Raw genomic sequence first — 19205 nt, 5'->3', positions numbered from 1 at the left:
CACATCACGCAGAAAACACCGTTGACTATCTAATTACCAGCCTACCATGCAGTCAACGAACTTTCTACGAATGCGAAAACTCATGGAGAAACGTAGCCGATACCTACATCATCTACGGATCTACACCCACCACCTGGCTCACAACACAGTACCTAAAGGCCTCACCCCTAAAACAGTTCCTGCATTAGGAAAACTGACACCTGAACTAGAGCTAGATTGGGCATCAGCCCTTAGCAACACAGCCCGTACGTTTCTAGAAGTATTAAAGAAACAGTGCCACGCGCAACTCGCTACGATCCAGGCCCACATGAACAATATCAGTCTCACCGACGCGGAAGCAAACACTCTCGAACTACACATTCAACAACTCAACCGCGAGTTAGCTAACAAGGAACACTCAAAACTCGGAAAACCTAATTCCAACAATGACACGGATACCGGACCCACTAACACGACACACGCAGCAGCCGAACAAATCATTTCCAGCACCACAACCACAACTCTCCGCAACATCGCTGAGCCACCCCGAGAAAACGGTGACGCAAGCACCGTAATAGATATATCACGCTCACTAACCAGCGACGAACTACAAGTCCTCTCTAGGGGGGTAACATTCTGCCCTACACTCAATTCTGTTAACGAATACGAAATCCACAAAGACATATCAGACTTTGCGAGAGGGCTACGCCTTAGAGAATTCTTCGCTGATACAACACAAGAAAACAACAACGACCTCCGACTACCATCAACCTGGACACCAAATCACGGCCGAGAACCCGCATTAGACCTGTACATTAAACAAGTAAGCAACGACATCCTTCGCGGTATTTCCCAAAGCTCGCGTCGTCACAACCTCACTAAAACACAGCGTGACATCATCAAAGCGCAAGCTGACAGAGATGATATCATTATCAAGCCCGCAGATAAGGGTGGGAGTATCGTCATCTGGCCCACAAATAAATATATTTCTGAAGCTCGTAGGCAACTCAACAATATGCAACACTAATTCCCTACCCATACATGTCGGATCATATTTTGCTTGTGCAGAACCCACAAAGAAATAAACAGACCCATCTGATTCCCGGCTGACAATTCTAGGACGAACGACGAAGACGAGGTTACTAAAGCGAGACCGTGAAGTGACACATCCTACTCTGCAAATCAAAATGCGCACACGCTAAAAAGAAAATTGTTTGAGTTAATCTGAAAAAATAATCATTCTGACAGCCTGCACATACATGACATCAATGACAAGAATCCGATGCAGCTGAGACACATCAACTCTAACTGAAGCTTCTTGGCAACAAAGTATTTACACGAGTCTCACACGAGGACCGTATTTGCGAGCACATAGAAGTCCAGCGATATTGATCAGCACAGAACATTGTGAAAGTAGACAAGCAGCAGCCTACGGGAGACCAATGAAAGCATCGCGTCGATGATTTCAAAAATGAAGTGACTCAATAAAGTGCACCTGTTCACATGTGATTTTGCGTTCTTCTCCCTTAATACTTCACAGCAGATTGAATTAAATTTGAGGCCAAGGCAACCCGAGACAACGTAGTATGTGCATGGAGGGAAGGGGGGGGGGAAATCAAAAGAAAAGTCAATGACTTTCAATAGATATTCAAACCAAAGCGTGTTGACTTTCAAAACGAAGTCTAAAGGAAGTCCAGAGCGGAAATGTCTTTTGAATTCTTTTGGACAAATGTCAAAAGGAAGTCTGTCCCAAATAACCATTAGTTGTCCAAAGCAATTCCAAAGGATTTTCCATATAAAATCTATAGAATTTCAATATCATGTCTATTGTCTCTTTTGACTTATTTCTATAGAATTTCTATAGCATGGAAAAATATTTTTTCATAAGGGCGATTAATCACTCATGAAATGTTGGAGTGGTAGGATGTGCGCCGTCGCTCACAAGCAGTTGGCGTCATTCGTGCATCATTTTGAGGATTTTATCCGTGTCTAACGTATGTAGTCGATTTGTCAAGCATTCCCGTCTTTTTCAACGACGTTGTGCATGTTTTTACCCCTGCTCGTAGGCACTACGGCCGTTGATGTGAGGATCGTGCGGTCACTGCGTTGCCACCCGCGCTGTGTGCAACGGCATGTAATATATTTCGACGCTCACTTACACTGTCATGCTACTGTTCCAGCATCTTTTGCATCATCTTTTGAAATGGTATTTTTTGAACGTTACGCTCGTACGACACGGCTGGCGTCGGGCGTCGGCATTTGTCAACAGGTGGTCAAAACAGAATATCATCGAAGCTGGATGGCGTTAATTTTCACGCAAGGAAGGCAAGCTGGACGGGGCATTACAAATCTGCTACGATACACAGAAGAGCATTATGCCATCGAGCTCAGTGCTTCAAGATTTTTTTTTTCGCCGTCACTGTTCGGACGTGGGGATACATCTCTATGAATGTACTAATTGTGGATTTATGTTGCGTGTGTTGATGATGGACAGAGTGCTTTCACAACATGTAAGTGCTCAATTAGGTTTCTATCCTTGCTGTTTACTATGTCTTGCTAGCGATTTTCAACCGCTTGGTGAATATTGGCTCTTATAAGAAACATCACAAATAACTTTCACCTTTGTATCTGCCACTTGTAATATCTTCACACCCACTGTATTCTTATACGTGTAAGGATAAATGTTCACGCAGAAACGGTATCAAGTGTAATTCATTTTTACAGCAAAAATCATTCTTTCTGATCATTTGATGCAACAGAATCGTTACTGCGCATTTTAAAATATTTGTATTTGTATCCAGTTGCATGCAGAGTACTGAAGTAACCGTGGTAGAAGGAGTTTCAGACCACAAAGCACTGCTTTTGAAATATAATGGTAGTTCTACTATACGATACTCTGGTCGACGATGCACGCGGGTTTCAAGAATTTTAATGTTGCTAATGATAACAGTGTTCTCTTGCACAGGGTGTCGAACCGAAACGTTTTTCGTTCCGGAGCTACCATAAACGCTCCGGTACCGGTTCTGCTCCGGAGCAAAAAAATAACGGGTCGTACCGGTTTTAACCGGTTCCGCTTCTGCTGGGAATATTCATTCCCAGAAAAAAAAATCGATGTTGCAAAATGTAAACCCGTTTATTCCGCATACATGGTATTTAATATGAATAGACAGCTGTGAAATTCGTAGCTCCTGGTTTCTGTACGTTATTATCTGTTCAAATGGGCTTTCTCCTTTCTTGAAGCACATGCTACAAACGGACTTGTTTGTCGTGATGTCATACGTAAAGTACTTTCTTGCTGGATTGGAGCGTCCTATCCGAATGTCTGTTGCTACTGTCTAGTCAGCAAGCACCACCGCACAAGTAAAATGCAAATCGAGGAACACCTTCACTCACAAACGCGCTCGACGGCTCCGTTTTATTTTCTTCGTGTCCTGTCCACAAAAGAGTTGCCACTTCGCACGAGCTTGCCCTCGCGTATATGTAAATATATTCAACTTAGCTGCTCTCAAACAAGGGACGCGTTGCGCGACATTACCGATAAAGAAGCCGTTATGCAGCCCCCTTGGGTCGCTGTTTTGTTGAGGAGAGTTTGCGGGGATCAAATTAAAACGAACACTACGGCACATTGCTAGAGAGTCACATCTACATCTAACAGCGTGCGCGAACGATAATCCATTACAAAGGGAGCCTAAGGGTCATAGTATACCGACATACATTCCACCGTAACCGTAACCCTCGTATAGTATCCATGACATGACTTCAGAGCACACGACGTCTGTTTCATTCGCCTATAGCCCAAACCGGCGAAGTTTTTTCTTGGACCGAAAACCGTTAAATATATTTTTCGGTTTCCCTTCTGAGCGAAAAAAACGTATACGGTTTCGATTCCGTTCCGGTTCGCACCCAAATAGCGTTTTTTTTCGGTTTTCGGTTCCGGTTTTCGGTTCGCTCCGACACCCTGCTTAAAAGAATACGTGTCATCAGTCCATCGCCTTCGCGAGAGCCACGTGGACGCTGATCTTTCTACATGGTCAGTGAGACGGTTCTATGTGTCCCTGCTGGGCTTACTTCCGGCACCCACGGGTGCACCGGAGCTATCTGTTCCGCGTCAGATCGTGTGGCGCTATGCTACTGCAAGATGGTTGGACTCGCGTCGTGCAAGTTTGCAGTGGAGACTTGCGCACGATGTCCTGCCGCTCAGGGATCGTTTGCATCGTTATGGTCTCACCTCGCCAAGATGTCCTTTCTGTTCTAGCCATGAAACTGCGCAACACGCTTTTCATGAGTGCCTAGTTCCCGACGTTTTGTGGCACAGAGTTGAGGAGCTGTATGGCGTTCCACAGATTCGCTGGATCACCATTCAGACGCTCCTTCAAGCACCCGTTTCAATCCGGGATAGACGGCAGTTCATTCTCTTAGTTGTAGAGATAAACTACCAAGTGTGGATTGCGCGCTACATAGCAGTACACGGTAGTCGCGCTCGGGGGCCGTCACACGTTCTAAGCTTCGTTCGAGCGGGTGTTCGCAGAGTTTTACAGAGGGAGAGAACAGCCCTTGGTGCTATGGAGTTCGGAAGACGCTTGCTAACTTCGTCTGTGCTATTCAAAGAAACGCATGGAAGCTACGTTGTTCACTACTAAGCATTACTTTCCTTCGTGCCGTTATCCCGTACGCAATTCTCCGCAGTCTTGGTCAGTTGCATGGCGACGACAAGCACGAACAGCAATCCTTAACATGACGTGATTTCACAAGCAGGAGTTGGCATTGCACTAGTTCTAGTTTTAGTCCTAGCTTGCTGAGATAGTTGTATGGGAGCCAGTCCTTGTGACTGGTCTTCCGCCTCGATGGCAATACACAATAATTCTAGTACCTTACGGAGTGAGTTTGTCTATGTCTTTTATATTTCTGTGCAACTGTTTTCTGTGCATGTGCAATAATAAAAACGTTGCTATCGGTTGAATGTGTCAGCACATAAAAAATAAAAGAAAAATAGAAAGAATGGTTCATCCTAGAAGCGCTCTGGCGCTGTTCTAAAGTTGTCCTCACGTAGCGTCTGTGGGTGCTCTGAGGATACCGTGGGGACGCTATATTAGTGCCAAAATGACATGTAGAGGATAATTTGAGGATCAGATTCGCCCTCCTGGGGATGTCGCCCCCGTCCAAAAAAGCAGGCGCTGAGACAACTGCCTAGTAGCACATGCTGCTGCCGCAAGCTAAGAGTTGTTCCTCCATGACTGCCAGTTGCTTTTGTAGCTTGTCCAAAAATGTTGCCACCAGCTGTAGCCAATCACAAAGCCCTGACGTTGCTGTCTTCCACGAAGATCACGAGTTGAAGTGCTGCGATGCGTGAACAGCCCAATGCCTAGTAGCTGCTGCAAACTACGTGTATTATTCGGGGGAACAAAAGTTTCTTTCAGACTTGGAAGCCTAAGTACATGTGTACAGTGGTGGCCAAAAATTTCAAGGCGCATTTTTTTTTATAGTTTCCTGACAGATATTCTGGCAGTATGTGTATCCGTGGTGTGATCCTGCAATCCCGGCCCCGGCACGTGTACCTGGGGTGAAAGCAGGTCAGACAGCCACACGTGTGTTTTCGACATTTTTCAAACCAGGAAGCGGGGGTTGTACTACCATATGGTACACGGCTGCAACAATGCCAGCTTATTTTCACATTGAGTTGCTGAGCAACGGTCTGCAGACGTTTCTATAATGTCAACAGCAATGGAAGCTATAGCCGTCGCACTCGTGTCTGTGGCTTTTTGGGATGGCTAGAGCCGTATATTAAAAGGGAGTCTGGCCATTAATTGGTCATGCCTATACGCTTTGTGAGTGAGTTTCTGCGCAGAAGAGGAGGGGGAGAGAGTGGAGTGACGCGCGCGGTGATGTGGCGAGCTCCTATTGGTGGAGAAGCCCATTGCACCACGTGCGAGCAGCGAAAAAGGTAAACAAGACGGATCGGTCCCTTTCACGCTGTCAGTTTGTCGTGTTTTACGTCTTTTCTAAGCGACAAAATGGTAAATACGTGTTGTGGATTTCGTGTTGTTTATAAATACGTGCTATGGACAATTGGATGAAGTATCTGTCTTCACTGTTCCAAAAGACAAACGGGAACGTCGGCGGTAGGAGAAGGCACTCGACCGTCGCGACTGGCATGATACAGCTACCAGAGTTGTTTGTAGTCGTTACTTTGACGCCACAGTACCGACGCACCATCTTCAGGACTTTTAAAAGTAACGAGTTACTTTCTATATACTTTGAAGTTGCATTTCGGGGCCGAACATCTGTCCTGTCTGATAGCGTTTGGATAGTTTACCCCCATACCGTTCAGGATCTCACATCGCTTCCTGCGTGCCCCCAAACCGCCCAAACCCGAGGCACAGTATGCTACCCGTTCCCAAGAGGGACATGGATGTCCCGCTTGTTTCGGTCATTGAAGCATTTGTACACACATGATGCATTGCTGCGACAAAAGGGAATATTTCGCTTGACATCCGGGTGACGAACAGAGTAGTGCTTTCAGTGTAACTTGGAAAATGCGTAGAATTACAGAAAAAGTATTCAAGTTCGATTTATAAATACGGCCTTTCCAAAAACACACTTAAATACACTCCCCATTTCTAGTGGTATGGTATTGTCGGGGCGGCGTTTCTATACTGTTGCGGTACGTCAGTTTTTGACACGTACTTGATGGCAGCAAACGGCAATGCAGCGTGCTGTATGGCTACACGTCTCATTTCTGTTAGGGCATTCACACAAAGCACACTGGATCCGTCCATAGGTTGACAGCGTAACCCTGACGCTGTATGAACGATCTCTGAATGAAGCACGCGCGTTCGAACTAATACAGACGTCCAGGAATTAACGCTTAAGCGCGTTTCCTACGTTCAACATTCTTTTCACGTTTGTTCATACAGCCAAAATCATCACAGAAAGAAAAAAAAACCACTTTTGATGTCGATATCAGAGCCGTATTCGTTGTTTTACAGCTCAGCTTCGGCTAGACGCTGCATTGTTTACCTTTTAGGAGCGAGCACATGTTTCGTCCAGCCAATCAGAGGCGTCCTTGAAACGTCACTCCTGCGTCATGCGCGGTGTCCCCGCGCGCTTACAGAGCGTATACCTGAAGCTCCACCCACTTTTTCAGCTTTCCGACCAATGAAGTCTTGAAATATGGGGCGCTATCAATCAACCTATCCTCACTATTTGTCCCCGTATCCAACATGGGCAGCGCCATTATGGGTGGCAAGTGGATTGGATGGGATTGAAATGAATACCTCTCGCAATCTGCAAGACTAGTGGAATTTTGGTGCAAATTTTGTGAACGCCACCTAGGGAGCGTAAGGACGTCGGGAATTGTCGTCTGCTTCCGTCGTTGTACCGCTTCCGGCACAACCACCTGCTGGGACACATTCTGTTGCCGGTATGGTTTTTAAACAAATCTACATGAATAGGGCAAGAATGTTTATATCCATGAAATCCAGCAATGAAATATAAGATTGTACAGCACGCTGCCGTTTTTGTTGTGGTTTCATTATGATCGCCGTGTTCACTAGGCCTAACACCGGCGACAAAACGTATTATTTTCAGTTAGATATCGGTGGATGAGCATAAGTTGAAACTGATTTCCGAAAAACGTATATGAGGATGTAAATTTGCAGCGTAAAATCAGAGTAGTCTGTGAAAATTTTTTGTCATTGTTTTCGTCGCCATTTTGGGTGGCAGTAAGGTGTCATGGCGACCCCCTTGGTAAAAAGGAAACCAATCAGAGGACCGAAACTGTGATTGACAGGTCCAGCCTATTTTAGTGACTCATCCCAATGGCCAGGCTCCCTTTTAATACACGGCTCTGGGGACGGCGTCCATGGGGCGACATGTGGATCGAACGTCGCTCACGAAGTGAGAAATTTCGTTTCTCACGGAGCGAGTCGACCCGATCTGTCGAGGTATCAGGATATCGAAAGAGTAAGTGGGTAGCTTATATGTAGTTCAACAGACAGCCCCTAACCTTAACCATTGATGTCATGCCTGCAGTATGACGTTGTATTATAGATATCGGGGAGTTTCCAGAGGCTCCTTTAGCCAAACTAAAAATGGACAAGACTGGTGGATATTGACAAACCTTTTTGCCGAGTGTTACCTTTGGAGACCTACAGGCTCTCCGACTCTAGTGTTCTCGGCAATCATCTGAGTGTGATGTAATTTGTGTCGATCTCCCTTCTTAAGGATATACGATATGCCCGTGTTTGAAAGTATTTGCTAAGGAACTTCTAAGAAGCATGCTAAGCATGTGTTTCATTGTTGAGCCGTCGTTACAAGCCTCTCAAAAGGTACGTTTGCTTCGAGCTCGCGATGACACACACAGACACACACACACACATAAATGGGATGATGATGTCGTGGGTCAGTCTCCGCCGTTATGGCGGTACACTGCCCCATTGCCACTCGCGATGAGATCAAATTACGAAAGCCGAAAATAGATGTTTTGCAGCCATACGTATTGCAAGCGCGAAAAGCTGCCCACGTTATGCCCCAGTTATATACCCTTGCTTAGCTACATCGGAAAATTGACATTAGACTGCGAATTCTCAAGCTTACACGATTGCTTTCGAATTCTGCCGACGTGCTCTTTCGCGGATGAACTTTGAACATTCTCAAAAAGGTGATGCGGGGTTGGGTTTCGCAAGCGCTGTAGTGTCCTCCAAAGTACAAAGTTGAGTGAAACGTGTACATTCTAAGAAAAAAAGGAGCGTGTACATTCTAGGAAAAAAATGAGTACCAGGTGACTCCCTATCCTACACTCTGAAAAAAAAAGGAGTCGTACCGACTCCTTTACGGGGGTAAAACGTCCTAACTCCGGGGTGCAAAATAACACCCCTTTTGAAGAGTATCTGCAACTCCGGGAACTACGGAGTAACGTTTACTCCTATGGTACAGAGTAAAAGTTACTCCCATACAGCTCCCTATTTACTCCAGCATATTGGGTGTAAAAGTAACTCCGTTCATGAGGCTAGCGTAACTCCACTGGGGAGTTCTTGTTATGCTACATAAGGCATAAAAGTTATGCCCTTCACCTGGAGTGCACATTACTCCAGTCGTCTCCTCACCTTGAAGATCATGCAAATAAGTGTTGCAAAACAGTATATCTAAATAAGAAACATTTATTGTGTCTCTGATACAAAATGGCAAGAACAGAAAAAGGAAGCTTTCAGTGCTTAATATGATCCTATGAAAACAACTGGTAAGATGCCACAGGTACAAGTACATCCTTGCATTATAAGGTTGCCACACACCCAATGCAACTATCACCTGGCATATACTTCCAACTCCTACAAACAGGAAACAAAACAGTTATTCGAAGTTCATCTGTCACTATACATTAACATATCAGTGCATAGGAATTTGGCATATCGGCACCCACTTTTCTGCTTTTTCATGAGAAAGCAGGGGGAGACGCGCCTTTTGAAATGCATCTGGCTGAGGCATAAAGTGCAGTACATTTACTTTAGATTTTTCTTTTTTCTTGGCAGAAGGGTAGTTGCCTTATATGAGAAACTGCTGTCACATGTAATTCACAATTTGGAGCCTACAATCATATCTTGCCTAAAATAGATGTGTGTATACACTTCCCAATATATCTATTGTAAAACACCTGTAATAAGATGAGCACTTACACAAGTGAAAAGGTCAGATGCACCTCCTTCAGCAGATGAGCAAGGGCATGAATTACTCATGCTGGGTAATAATCTGCAACATAAATATAGGTAATGGAGTCCGAGCAGTGGCGATATGTTACGTTATCATAAGTCAAATACTTTCATAACTAACAATTTCTTGTGCCAAACAAACTATGCTAGGAAAATGAATGGTTTGAATCATGTCTGTGCGTGCAAAAAGTGATTGGTGCTATGTCGGTTACTTACTATCTTGTTCATCAATAATATTCTCATTTATGAGCCGATGATTACTCTAACTAGTCTCTTTCTCTTCCTTGCAATGTGCATCCATCCCTTGTGGAGTTTTTTTTTTTTCTTTCTCTGTCTGCTCAATGTGCCGTGCAAACGACTCGTAAATCTGAAACAGTAACAACAGCATTAGAACTCAACACTGATGCAGTGGCGAATCCCGGGGGAGGGACGGTTGGGCGATCGCCCCCCCCCCCCCGCTCAAAACAGTAGGTTTGGCAGCGGTGTCCCCCACTCCCCCCCCCACTTAGGGGCTTCGACAAACAAACCGCCCCCCCCCCCAAACAACAACAACAAAAGCGACACGGACTGGATCCGCCCCTGCACTGACACCACTTGTCGTCGGCTGGATACACGTGAATGATAATACAGAACGGCGGTAATACCTACCCCATTGAAACTTACCAGTGCAGGGTACCTCCTTACCACAACCTGCACAGTTGAGTTCTCATTCCATAGCCATGCCGAGTGATGCTAGCCTTTAGGTAACTTGCCACCTTCGTCATCTGCAGTGCGTTCCATCAAAGCCAGACTATTCTGCAATGCTGTTAACATTAATTAACAAAGCGTCCTATCCAAAATACGATTTCACTTATCGTCAATTTGAAGTTCCTGTTCTTCAAAGAAGTTAGACTTCTTAGGATACAAAGGTCCACTTACGAAAAGAAACTCTCTTGAAGAAGCATAACTGTGAACAGCTACCACATTTTCATAATTCGTGTACGTAACACAGGACGCATACTTACCTGAAGTACATACAGGACGACACTCAGACACATGATTTGTAGTTGTGGCATTCATTGCACTTCAGCACGCCGACGTTGTTCTTCGAAGATAATCTTATTCATCGTTGAGAACATCATCAATACATACAGTTTCAAGTTCCCGCACGACAACGGCCAACCGCTAAACGACCGCGCGATGTCAGTGTTGCTAGACTACGCAATGAAAAGAACGAAAACAGTCCAAGAATATGAAGACGCCTCGCGCTCAACTCTTACCACGGAGTAAAGCGCTGGTTGAATGGAGTTATTAGAGCATGAAAACATAGAAACGCAGAAACAGGGAGTTGCAATGGTGTTTGGTGAGAGTTAAACTGCATCAAGGGGTGTAAAATTGCCTAATACTCTCGTTCGACTCCTTTTTTTCTCAGAGTGTAACACTGAAATACACATATAAGAGCCCACGCGGAGTCATGTGACTCCCTTCGCAGGGCGGACACACAGCAACAACTTTATTACGGGATGATGGATGGGGAGTTTCATCGCAGGGGGCGATACTCTACCCCATTGCTGGTGCTGATCAAGACCTACTAAATAGAGAGAAGACCTAACCACTCCGCGCTCCCGCCCCAAAAAACGCACTGAAACTTTTGTTCGCGATGCTCCCGCGAGGGGGCACGCAAAGCCCTCTGTTCTTTTGGGCGGTGGACTACACGATGGTCCCGAGATAACGCTGTTTTAAGACTTTTTTGCTTCAAATATTCGCATTATACTGTACGGTACGACACGGTATGTGACTCTCTTACGATTGTAAGTCGTTTTCTCTGCGGCCAGTACCATATTATGCGTTTAAGCAGTTGTTTACGGAGTGTCCATGAAATCGCGCTCAATGCCCGACACATCAGCGCAATTCAGCTCGTTAAACAAGCATTCGCAGCAACGAAATCGGATGTTTTGCCTATATTTAGACGTAAATATGCTGCGATGGTTAACCTAGTTCTTTTTGTGGTAAATAAATACGCGGTGGATTCCGTGCGATAACTAATTAGCGGTCCGATGACACGCACGTGACTTCCAAGTTCGTACCCGTAGAGCTAGTTCCGCATAATAAGATGAAACATGATAAATCAATAACAGACCAAACAAGCTCAGAGTATGAAAATTCTATTCACAAGAGACTACATGCTCAACAACCCACATCAATTTACAACTTCAGCACTTTTCGAGAGAGAGGTTTGTTCTGCACTTTTTTCTTTGTATTCTCTGCTGCTATATCGACGGTTATGTTAGTCAGATATGGCCTTCGGAACTTTTTTAGGACAAGCTTTGCCAACTCTGTTCTATGTGCTACACTGCCGCTAGTGCTGGATTACTGATTTCACCAGTACAGTTCCCTTCTGCTGGGTCACACTCCACCTCTGTCAGGGGCAGCCGATGGAAAGTGGGGTCCCTGTTTTCATCTGCTTCTTGGAGAGGCTGTCTCTTGGGGGCACCTGAGGAGCGCCTGCATAAAAGTTTATTAAGCGTTATACAAATACGGTGCAGAAGCGTGCGAACATTACTTTTGCCGTTCTGCTGGTCCCCCAGTATTCTCTGCCCTTTGTTTTGGGGCTTTTCGTGGTTTCTTTGGGCAGGGCTGCTTGTAGCTTGGGTACTGTGGAAAAACTGAAGGCACGGCTGTTGGCTTGAGCTTTCTTATCTTCAGCCCTTCCTTGTAGTCCTCGGGCATAAAGTGCCGCGAGCACACCTGGGATCGGTCGTTTGGTCGCCACAGCTCGTTGTTGCGGCCTATGTGTAATAAGATTCCTTATCGTTAGAAAGGCGCTCGCAATCACTTGGGAGAAGGGGCTGTACTTTAGAAAAACAGAAGCATGCTACTCACCACACCTTGAAATAGCCTTAATCCACGCGTCACGAAGCCCGGACGACGGGAACTCGTGAAACGAAACTTTTTCATCTCGAACCTTGTTCCCGTCAGACTTGCAGATGGGCACGCAACAGTAGACCATGTGAACAGTTCACCAAATGACACGTAACAGCCTAACACACGCGAAACTAACAATTACAACTCCTTAACAAGTGCTGATAACGGCAGCAGCATGGCAAAGTCGGAAGTAAACACGCCCACGGCGAGTGATGGGCAGGCTACACGCTACACGCGTGCACGGAGGACAGTGGTTTGGCAGCGCCACTCCTCGCGGCAGCGTCGGAATTACGTACTGCCAGGGCGGCCGGGGAGGAGCGCGTAGTGGTTAGGCCTTCTCTCTATTTAGTAGGTCTTGGTGCTGATGCGGGGAATGAAATAGTGAGCCCCTTCACAATAAGGATCGAAGTCCTGTGGTGTCCAGAAAGGTGGAGTTATGTTCTATCTCTACATAAGCAGCACTCTTTGGCGTATTGTTTTCGTAGAATGCTTCGAATTCGAGCATAGAATTGATGAAGCATTGATTGAAGCATTGAATTCAAGCATAGAATTCATGGAGTCTAGAATTGGAATTTCGCCAGGTATGGTGAAACAGAGGCGGAGAGTTTTCATTTTCCCAGGGGGGGCAAGGGCGCACCGCGAAATAAGTACTCTGGCGGGGGGGGGGGGATATGTTTATTAAGAAAAAAAGAAAGCCAGATGGATGTCGGTGTGTTATTCCAAAAAAAGAGTGAAATGGGGAAGACAAAAAAAGCAAAGAAAAAAGAAAGCAAAAGAAAACAAAAAGAAGGAAAGAAAAGGAAAATAAAAATGAAGAACACAAAACTAAAGCTGAAGAATCACACACTCTGGCGGGATCTTATGATGTATGCAGAACTGGTATAAAAATAAGAGGAAGGAAGAACAGAAAAAAGGAAAAAAAAACAGAGAGAACGTAAACAGTGAACATGTGCACAACTGAAGGCATTACGCCTTTGAAAACTGACTGCAAAAGGAAAAAAATGCATTGAATCATCGGTGTTTGACCCGAAATGCGCGCAATATTATGGATATGGTCAATGAAATGGAGCAGCGGGAGTTGAACCCGCTCCCAACGGATATGCGTTCCGAAGATTCTACCGTTACACCTCATTGGCAACTGCTGGTACCTTTCCGACTGCTTCGTTTCATTGATCTGATTGCTTTGGGCGAAATTCAGGCTATGTGTTGTGTCATCCTCTGTGTTTCTTCGCCTCACTTTCTACTGTGATAATGAGTATGGTGGGCGGATACATATTTTACAAATTGCAAGATGCATTTTTGGGGTTGGTGTCTCTTCGCTCTTTTGACCCGGGCGCGCCGAGCCCCAAAGGTTGGTGTGAGTCTCTTAGCGGGACTTCCCGGGGGAGGCGGCGCCCCCCTAGTTCATGTTCCGGGGGGGCAAGGGCCCCCGCGCCCCCCCCCGCAGTCGGCGCCTATGTGGTGAAATAGCTTTACCCTCATCGTTCCTTGAGAAGAAACCATCAAACACAGCACAACGCATGACAACAAGCTGCTCAAAACGCAAGCAACAAGATGGAGCAGCTTGTTGTCATTTTGAGTTGTCGTTGTTCCGTTGTCGTAGAGTTGTGTGTGTGTGTGTGTTGTGCTGTGTTTGATGCTGACTCTTCAAAGAACAATGAACTCGTACCAACAGGCCCAAATTGACTTTTTCACATTCGAGTCATATCCTTGCGGCTGTCGACCACAACACGTTCGGCGCGCACCGAACCACAGCCAGCGTCATCTATTGGATATGTAGTGAACCCACTCTGGCGCCGTCAGGGTAACGGAGCATGCGCCATTAAATGGGCCATTCCAGTGCCGATAGCTATACCCAACCATGGGGCTGTCTGGCACTTGGTATAGCCATATGACCCTACAACTTCAAATCAGTTTCTGCATGTTTATCATCATTTTTTTGTCATTTTTGTCGGTGGAGTGGTTTAGTTGGGCATCTATTATTGGTGCAGCTGCATGAATTTCCCACAGATGTTTACTGCCCTTTCACACAAAAAAATTACTGTTCACGACTGCTGCACCTCCACTGCATTATGATAACAATACAAAAGAGCATGTACATGCAAACTTTCAGTAAACAAGTAAGTATTGGGTTCCAAGCGTTCACTACATGCTTTCCTGATATGCTACATCGCTACTCTAGCTCGAACTTTTCCATATTTTTGCTTTTGAAATCTTGAACGCTGCAGGAAATATTCCGCAAAAATCGCGAAGTAACAAATAGCGAGCTAGTCCTCGTTGTAATAAAATGATCTGATGTATGTTTCCAAATAGCTCAGCGTCGGCCTTAATGTTTCTTGTAAATGGGATAAAAACATTTTTCGCCGGAAAAAGATTCAGCGCCCCTGACGATGAGACTCCCCAATCATCATTCAAATAAAGTTGTTGTTTTGAATCGATGCAACTGAAGGTCAGGTTGTCGTCCCTTCTCGCCTTGTGAACAATCACCCATTCCTTTGTTCCTTCGTGTGTTTTTCAACCTCTGGCACTAACCACCCAATTCGAAGTTCCGAAGTTATGCCGCCAAGGGAGTCTAATAAGAACGACACAGATATGATACCGACACGAGAGAAATGACGCAGGCATCAGTCAGTCACAACTTGCGACACCGCCGACACAGAAGAGGGTGGCGCGCCAGGCGGAAGTGACGTGGCTCATAGCTGTCTGTGCCTCCGGATAAAAATATGCCAGCTGCGGACGTTTCTCCACGGAACCGGTGACGGCGGAATGAAATCGATGAGACAGGGAATCAGGCAAGCAGGATCATCGGCCACCGCTTGGACATCTCGTATTCCATCTCACCTAGATCTAGAGGTGTGCGCCGCCGCGACAGCTCTTACGCGGACCACCGCCGCTGAGCAATAACGGTCGCAGTTTTTGACGATTGGCTGAGCAGTTTGAGCAGTTTTGCAGTTTGAGCAAAGTTTGAGCAGTTTTTGACTGTCAGAAACTGTGTCTGTATGTCTGTGTCTTTGTGTCTGTGCTCGTGTGTGCTAGCACTGTGTACGGATCATGGGTGTTCCCACGATTTTTTTTCCAATGGTGAATGGGCACGTGCATAGGGGAAAGCGTGCAATTCCCTCGCCTCTTTTCCTGGAGACAGACGTTGCGGGTTGTGCGGGTGTTCAGAGGTTCATATTATTATGACGTCTGAGTAAAAAGGCGACGATCTATTAATAACGAGTGCAAAATTTCCACAAATGACCTTGAAGCTCTAGGGAGGAGAGGAACCGCCTTGCCTCCTCTCCGTAAACGGTTGTGAACGGTTTGATATGCAGGACGACGACGAGTCCGCTGTTACTGGCACGGGCAAGGTTTCGAAAGGCCAGTGAGAATTTTTAACTAACGCAACATTAAACCCGTCCTAACAGAATGTGAGCTCTACCAGTGGCTCTACGAAACGGAGAGGCGGCAACTCTCTGCTCAGTTGAGTGCAGCCGTGGTACTGTTAGCAGACAGGCATTCAACCTCCAATTATTGACCCATGTCAAAACCACGTGCAGGACCGTCGTTGTCTTCTAAAGGTTGGTCCTCACTGTTGCGTTTTGACGCACAGGCATCCGTTGCGTCGGTATGTGTCCGTCAGTTACCATGGCAACGAGCTGACGGACAGCTCCGACGCACGCACCTGCACAAGTTCGCGGCAGCTCAACTTTTCTGCATGGCAAAGCGTTCGACGGAACAGAGAGGCCAATCAGAGGAGTGAATCTGACGCATGCGCTGTTGCTTCGCGAGCAGTAATGGCGGACTACAGAACTGTGCTGTGTATGCCTGTTGCAAAGTCGGCAAATTCTGGATGTACCGACGTAACCGTGCAGGAAATGCTTTGCATTGAGATTGAAGAGCATCCATGGTTGTATGTTAAGACTAGGTCTGAATATAAAGACACCTTGAAGCGAGCAAACGCCTGGCAGGCAATTGCACGCACCCTGAAGCTCAACGGTAGGTTTTACGTTTTACTTTGTTGTTATTGTTGTAGACCCATGTCTCGTAAGCATTTTACTTCGCGCTTCATGCTCCCTGACGGATTGTAGCGGAGGAGTGCAAAAAACAGTGGCGAACAATCCGAGACAGGTACGCCCGGGAGAACAGACAGACGAGAGAGGACAGGCCAAGAAGCGGTGCCAGGAGTGACGAAGTCGTCACCTCCAAATGGCCACTCTATAAGTATCTGGGGTTCCTCAAACCTCATTTAAAGAGTAAAAAGTATGTATTAGTATAGCTCCACTGTAGCGCAACTCCCTTGTTGTATACGAAAGCTTCCTCGCCGTAGGTGTTGTGCTTTTTGCAATTCATTGGGAACTCCGCAATTTTCACGTTTCCGCATTTTAGTTCAGAGCAATGTTAACGACGACTGTACATTTGCAACATCCTTAATTAACTTTATCTAACCGAAGGACATTTTCCAGCTTAACAGACTCAAGTGCAACCCTCTGCAAACACTTGAAAAAATCAATCATTCTCGGCTAATTCCCGTTGGAATAACTTAATTGTAACCAGCACTCGTGTATCAGTGATTACCACCTGTTGATTCTATGTCAGTGGGTGTGCAGTGGAGTTCAGGAATGAAAAAAAAAGTCAAACCACGGTTATTATAGCAGTAAATGTGTAATAATTAATGCATGCTATGATAATATCAGTAATTAAACAGCCACTGCTTCGACAAGATGACGCAGGAACAGTGCAGTTAGTTCTTTTAGTGTTTGTCTGTCATCTTGTCTCAGCACCAAGGGCTTTATCCCCATTAGACATGGAACATCTCTCTTCTGCCTGATGATGTTATGATTAATGCAGGCTACAAGAACAGAACACTGTGGATGCCAAAGGCAACTCCGAGGAATACCATGGGACCACTGCACAGGGTATGTACGCTAGACTGCTAATGATAGAGTGAGAATGGCGGTGAACCATTTTTTGACATTTTAAAAAACACCCAATAGGTTGGCCAGGATATCGACGGAAGTTTCAATCCATGACGAAAACCCTTCCAAGACTAGGAAAGAAAAAGGGTTGTATATGTACACAAGTGTAAAATGCAGTTAAAGTTTTAATACACAAGTAAATATACACAAAAACATGGGTAATTTAACCAGAGGCGTTTGACAGAAAGAGGTCAGACCTTATATATATATGTGCATGCCCATAAAGTACTAGGAGAAGTGAGTGTCACCATGTATCATTTACATAATGTGATACCTGCTTGTCCATGCAAGTATACGGTACTGGTGCTTTCTGTGTTCACTTCATTTGCTATTGCAGTGCACCACGCTGTATAACGTTTCTTATTTAGGCCTTCTCCTCACAATGATCAACGAGGATTCATTTACGTCGCCCACAGACGAAACAAGCCATGAAATAAATCAAAGCGAGGTGAAACCTTGAACACAAAATTTTTGCATGTACACAAAGTACTTATACAACATTGCTTCCTAGGAGAGCTCTGGCCAAACCTTTGAATCATCGGACACATACAGAGGGTTACGAGACCAGGAAGAGCGAAACGAGCCTCCCACTGTTCCACCCCACAAACCATCCAAAAGGAAGACTGCATCAGGGAAGACGAGCTACCTCACACAGGCTTTAGCAGCAGCAACTGCACAGATGGCGAGTGGAAGCCGGAATGCACGCCTGCATATTGATGCTGATGACTGTGACACAATGTTTTTGTTAAGTCTACGGGACAGTTTTAAGACTCTGTCAAACAAGAAAAAGAGACTCGCGCAGGTACAGATCCAGAAGGTGCTGTTTGACTTGGAATTTGGTGAAGAGAGTGAATAAGATAACTACATATATGATGAAGGCAAAGTCTTCTTGAGTCTCAGGAGCGGTGAAAAATACGAGGACGACAGGGCAGAAATACACGCAAGACCGGACGCCCTGTTTCTGCCCTGTCGTCCTGATATTTGTCACACCTCCTCAGGTTCAAGGTGATGGTGCCTTCATCACGTATACACCACCTAGCTCGCTCATTACTTTGTTTGACAATAATAAACTATGCAGTTGCGTTTTGGAAACTTATGATAGTGTGATGTTGCTTAAGATAGTAGCATGCAGTGGAGCTCTCAAACCACTGCTGTAACATCCTCTGGTGATGAACCACGGAAAGCTATCTTGTATTGCCATTCCACCTCTCCGATCTTTGAACAGAAAAAAATTTGCAAATGTGTTCCGAACTTCTTTGGCGTTTTCTGTGTATGTGTTGCTACCCTGACGACCTACGCTTGCAAGGGTTCCATCTTTTCGCCATAGTCCAGTATGTACTTTTCCATCTCTGTCTTCATAATCGACATACCCTTGTGGGCAATATGAGCTGGACTTTTCTTGGATGTCACATACATGTAGGCATACAGTGGTCCAGACAATGGCGTTAATGGTCTCCAGGGATGCCTGTATTGGTTGTCGTAAAATTCTCCACCTCGATACCAATATGCCAAAAGTGTTTTCAGCAACACGACGTGCTCTTGAGAGACGATAGTTAAACACTTTCTTCTGGAGCGGCAAGTTTGCACCAGGGAATGGCCTCATCATATTCTCAAGAGAGGAAATGCAGCATCCCCTACAACAACAAGTGGCATTTTG

At 45.6% G+C, this 19205-nt stretch overlaps 2 protein-coding genes across 2 annotated transcripts; one reads left to right on the top strand and one right to left on the bottom strand.

The window, feature by feature from the left end:
* Positions 1 to 12010: 12010 nt before the first annotated feature.
* LOC135384785 (THAP domain-containing protein 5-like) lies at positions 12011 to 12672 on the bottom strand. Its single transcript, XM_064613972.1, has 3 exons — positions 12546 to 12672; positions 12226 to 12451; positions 12011 to 12167 (listed from the first exon to the last, which is right to left on the bottom strand). Exons 1-3 carry the CDS (start codon positions 12670 to 12672, stop codon positions 12011 to 12013), a joined length of 510 nt encoding a protein of 169 aa, XP_064470042.1.
* A 3694-nt stretch (positions 12673 to 16366) lies between these two features.
* LOC135384778 (uncharacterized) lies at positions 16367 to 18404 on the top strand. Its single transcript, XM_064613966.1, has 3 exons — positions 16367 to 16568; positions 17421 to 17488; positions 18060 to 18404. The coding sequence occupies exons 1-3, from the start codon at positions 16367 to 16369 to the stop codon at positions 18402 to 18404; spliced, it is 615 nt and encodes a 204-aa protein (XP_064470036.1).
* Positions 18405 to 19205: the final 801 nt, after the last annotated feature.

This window comes from Ornithodoros turicata, chromosome 1, assembly GCF_037126465.1.
Source record: "Ornithodoros turicata isolate Travis chromosome 1, ASM3712646v1, whole genome shotgun sequence".
In the NCBI taxonomy this organism is placed as follows: Eukaryota; Metazoa; Arthropoda; class Arachnida; order Ixodida; family Argasidae; genus Ornithodoros; species Ornithodoros turicata.
The sequence above is the reverse complement of the archived record's forward strand: the minus strand, read 5'-3'. Positions and strand labels throughout refer to the sequence as shown.

Coding starts and splice junctions, on each gene's coding strand:
- LOC135384785 (XM_064613972.1), bottom strand. CDS start 12,672: ATGGTCTACTGTTGCGTGCCCATCTGCAAGTCTGACGGGAACAAGGTT. Junction 12,452..12,545: donor TAAGGCTATTTCAAGGTGTG/GTGAGTAGCATG, acceptor TATTACACATAG/GCCGCAACAACGAGCTGTGG. Junction 12,168..12,225: donor GGACCAGCAGAACGGCAAAA/GTAATGTTCGCA, acceptor ACTTTTATGCAG/GCGCTCCTCAGGTGCCCCCA.
- LOC135384778 (XM_064613966.1), top strand. CDS start 16,367: ATGGCGGACTACAGAACTGTGCTGTGTATGCCTGTTGCAAAGTCGGCA. Junction 16,569..17,420: donor ACGCACCCTGAAGCTCAACG/GTAGGTTTTACG, acceptor TGATTAATGCAG/GCTACAAGAACAGAACACTG. Junction 17,489..18,059: donor CCATGGGACCACTGCACAGG/GTATGTACGCTA, acceptor ATTGCTTCCTAG/GAGAGCTCTGGCCAAACCTT.